Source organism: Cynoglossus semilaevis, chromosome 19, assembly GCF_000523025.1.
Source record: "Cynoglossus semilaevis isolate Cse_v1.0 chromosome 19, Cse_v1.0, whole genome shotgun sequence".
NCBI classification, from domain to species: domain Eukaryota; kingdom Metazoa; phylum Chordata; class Actinopteri; order Pleuronectiformes; family Cynoglossidae; genus Cynoglossus; species Cynoglossus semilaevis.
Genome location: NC_024325.1, coordinates 17,193,757 through 17,197,622, shown reverse-complemented (window position 1 = coordinate 17,197,622; position 3,866 = coordinate 17,193,757). Strand labels below are relative to the sequence as shown.

Sequence of the window (3,866 nt, the reverse complement as noted above, 5' to 3'; positions counted from 1 at the left end):
CTTCAACCTTCAGTCAAAGACAGTGTCATGACTTTAGATCTCACCTGCTGCCGTCTGCTGTTACCCAGAGTGCAACAGCATCCCTACGAGCGCCTGGCAGCTCCTCATCAGCTGTTCACCTGGACTGCACCCCACAGGGAGCACACACTGGACCGTGTCCCAGTGGAGGAGACCCAGGACAGGAGCGCACCTGGACAGGTGACGGTCCAAAGTCCTCGGTGTCTGGAGTGAATAAAACATCAGACATTGACGCGTTTTCTCTGCTTCAACCTCAGAGTCGGGACTGGAATGAGGAGCTGCAGGGATCCAGAGAACTTCCCAGGAACTCCCTCCAGGAGCGGCTGCTCAGAGACCAGACCGTGTTTAAGGTGGACCTCGTCGTCTTAGATCTTCAGACTCTTCGTCCCTCCTGCTTTTAAAGCTCGGTGTCAAATAAGGAATAACAGAAATTCAAACTCTCTCCTCCAGACCAGCAGTGACTTCGTTGCCGTGGCGACTCGAGGTGCTGTGGCCGTCATCGACGGCAGCGTGATGCCCCTGAACCCCAGTGACCCTCCTCATATGCAGATGTTCATCTGGAAAAACCTCTTCTTCAGCCTGGGGTTTGATGTGTCCGAGCACTACCAGTCACTAGGGGGCGACGCTGCTGCTCACGCTGCTGCCCTCTGTGACCTAAGAGGAGTAGAGGTAAAATATATCAAATGTTTATATGTTTATGTATTATTATTATGATTGGATAATAAAGCTGCAGAGTTTAGAGGTGATGAAGATGAGGGAGTGCAGGTATCTGGGGTCAACCATGGGGTCAACCATGGGGTCAACCATCCAGAGGTGAAGTGGAGGGTGGAGACAGATGATGTAACAGAAGAACAGCATGAAGGTGGAGGAGATGAAGATGAAGGTGTTTGGTGTTTGGTGGTGGATCATCATGACCTGCTCTGACTGCAGGCCTATACCCGGGTGGACACACCCGGACTCCACACTCTTGGCACCGCCCTGGTGGACTATAAAGGAATCCGTGTTATTGCTCAGATCCTTGTTCCTGGAATATTGGAGAAGAACCAGGATCAGGTGGTCTACGGCTCCAACGACTGTGGAGCTACTGTTTCCACACACCCCAGGTGAAACACACACACACACACACACACACACACACTCACGTCCACCGTGATCAGGTGGAAACAATGAATCTTGTGCGTCCAGGTTCCTGGAGCTTCTGGATAAAACCAGCAAATCACTGAGAGTCCAGCGCCACCTGGTGCTGGACCAGAACAATGTCTCCGTGGAACTTTGCTCTGCAGTTGAGACCAAAGGCATCGTGGGTAATGATGGGAGATGCTACATCTTGGATCTTCTCCGCACCTTCCCTCCTGACCTGAACTTCCAGTTTTCAGCATCAGGTGAGACGATGCGGGTGAAGGAGGAGGAGGAGGAGGAGGTTCCAGAGGAGTGTCGGAGGTTTGGGTTTCCATGGAGACACCGTCACAGCCTGGCCAGTCTCAGAGCAGAACTTCTGGAAGCCTTTGTCCAGCACAGGTGAGGCTGATCCAGACGCTGTGGAACAGGCTCCGCCCAGTGTTTGAGAGTTGAACGTCGATCATCTGCTGCAGGTACCAACGTTATGAACAGATGGTGACAGAGGGTCTGAGTCGAGAAGAGGACGAGGACGAGGACGAAGACGGAAGAAGAGGAGACGGAGCAGCAGGTGAACGCAGACACGTCAGAACTCTGACCCAAAAACTGTTCTGAGCCGTAACAACAACCGCAGGTGACAGAACGACGTCACTGACGGGGTCTGATGAAGGTTCTTAATGACAGAACCTTCAGTTTCTGAACTCGTGGTGAAAACGTTCTGTGTGAACAAACGTTGAACTTTTCACTGATGTTTTTTTTTGTGCAGAATGTAAAAGAAGACGCGTGGTGAGCGAGGCCTGCAGGGCTGTGGGCTCCGTCAGGGACTCTGACTTTGACCTCAGGTTCAACCCTGACGTCTGCTCCGCACGGGTGAAGGAGGCACACACACACACACACACTCACACACACCCTGTATGTTTAATAATTGAAGTTGTTTTTACAGGCGTTCGTTTCCCGTCTGACGCTGAGACACGGACGCAGAGAAAGTTGTTGTGGGACGCTGCTGCTTCCCTGCTGACGAACCAGATCCCAGCTCTGGTCAGTGATTAGCATCAGCGCTAACTGTGCTGCGATGGAAAAGTACATGTAGGATTCTTCTAGTACAGTTGGACTTAGTAGTTTTTTAGTTTGCAGTAGAAGTGTTTTCTGACAGACTCAGTTTGGTTTGAGACCAGTCTGTGTGTGTGTTTGTTCACGTGTGTGTGTTTGTTCACGTGTGTGTGTAGCTGAGGTCCTGTCTGGTCCAATCGTCGGTGCCGATGGACGGCTCCACCTTGACCTCTGTGTTACATCAGCACGGGGTGAATGTGAGATACCTGGGCGTCGTACTGAAGGAGCTGCACAGAGTGGAGGGGAGCCAGAGATTGGACCACATCAAGGTTGTCATGAACCGTTAGTGTGGGCTTGATCAGACGTGATGGTGGTCAGTCCTGTCAGAGAACTGGAGAACGTCACAAACGTCTTTTAAATTTCTCTACTGATAGATTTTAACTCATAATTGACAAAAATATTTAAAAAAGTGTTTAGCATGGAATCAAAAGGTTGTCGGTTCAGATCCCGGCCCTGGTAAAACCAAAACTGCATATATTTAATCATCGTTATGATGGTGAATATTATAAACAACTATAACGATGATGCCCTGGACACACACCTGGTCACATGACGTGTGTGTGAATGTGAAGTCAACTCATGACCAGATGTTTCCTCACAGAGAATCTCCATCAGTGAAGTCCTCAGCAGAAGTGTGAAACACATCTTCAGGGTCTTCCTCCAGGTGACGTCACCGTGTCTGTTCATCAATGTGGAGAAAACTTCTCACCGCGGTTCTCACCGTGGTTCTCACCCTCTGACAGGACGTCGAACCCGCAGCCTTCTCTGCTGCCGTCAGTCACTTCCTGAACTGCCTCCTGAGTTCCTCCACCTGCGTCCTCCTCGACTCCTGCTCTGACGAGCTGCACGCTCGCCGTAGGTACCGACGAAGACGCAGCCAAGGGTCGCGACCCGGTCTGTCGACAGAGTGTCTGTGGGCAAGACTGACCCCGACTGACCTCTGGACCAGGATCAGGACCGAGGCTGAGGATTATTATCACTACACCATTCACAGGTCTGGATGAGATTAGATTAGATTAGATTAGATTAGATCAGATTAGATTAGATTAGATATAAATATAATTTGATCTTCTTTTGTGAAGTAAATCTATGGATGATGTTGTGGAGAAGTACGGTGTCCAGAGGATCTCCATGCTGAGAGAGATCTCCATGAAGACGGGGATCCAGGTGAGAACATCACTCTGCTGACACCTGCTGGTCTGTCTGTCCACTCACTGATGAACCTGGGTCGACCAGGACCAGAGACATCAGCACCTGGGACATTTATATGTTTGTTGTCCTCTTCTCTGTCCTCAGGTCAGGCTGAGGGATTATGTGTTCGATTCCCGACACAGACCTGTGTTCGTTGAGGACGACATCGTCAACATGTTCCCCGTGGTCAAACATCTCAGACACACGTGCACGGACGCCTCCAGGCTGATGCAGCGTGCACAGGTGGTGGTTCAACAGGGTGAGAGATCACACACACACACACACGTACACCTGCAGGAAGTCCTGTTACTGCGGCACATTCTGAGCTCGTTCTCAGCCGTCCGTGTTCGTTTCAGGGTCCCTCAGAGACGGCTACGACCTGGGGACCCGGGGCCTGACCCCGTTCTGCCGGGGGTGTGGGGGGCTGCACC

General features: G+C 51.2%; 1 protein-coding gene across 1 annotated transcript in view; it reads left to right on the top strand.

The window, feature by feature from the left end:
- LOC103395778 (clustered mitochondria protein homolog) overlaps positions 1–3,866 on the top strand; it is a 13,608-nt gene that overhangs the window by 4,410 nt on the left and 5,332 nt on the right. Inside the window, exons 8-22 of the mRNA XM_025065544.1 lie at positions 1–22; positions 69–198; positions 276–368; positions 469–687; positions 949–1,121; positions 1,204–1,536; positions 1,611–1,705; positions 1,901–1,999; positions 2,075–2,172; positions 2,361–2,513; positions 2,846–2,908; positions 2,988–3,238; positions 3,327–3,411; positions 3,541–3,694; positions 3,792–3,846. The exon at positions 1–22 is cut by the window's left edge and continues 131 nt beyond it. Of these exons, the coding sequence (XP_024921312.1) occupies positions 1–22; positions 69–198; positions 276–368; positions 469–687; positions 949–1,121; positions 1,204–1,536; positions 1,611–1,705; positions 1,901–1,999; positions 2,075–2,172; positions 2,361–2,513; positions 2,846–2,908; positions 2,988–3,238; positions 3,327–3,411; positions 3,541–3,694; positions 3,792–3,846 (2,023 nt within the window). The remainder of the gene's footprint in view (positions 23–68; positions 199–275; positions 369–468; positions 688–948; positions 1,122–1,203; positions 1,537–1,610; positions 1,706–1,900; positions 2,000–2,074; positions 2,173–2,360; positions 2,514–2,845; positions 2,909–2,987; positions 3,239–3,326; positions 3,412–3,540; positions 3,695–3,791; positions 3,847–3,866) is intronic.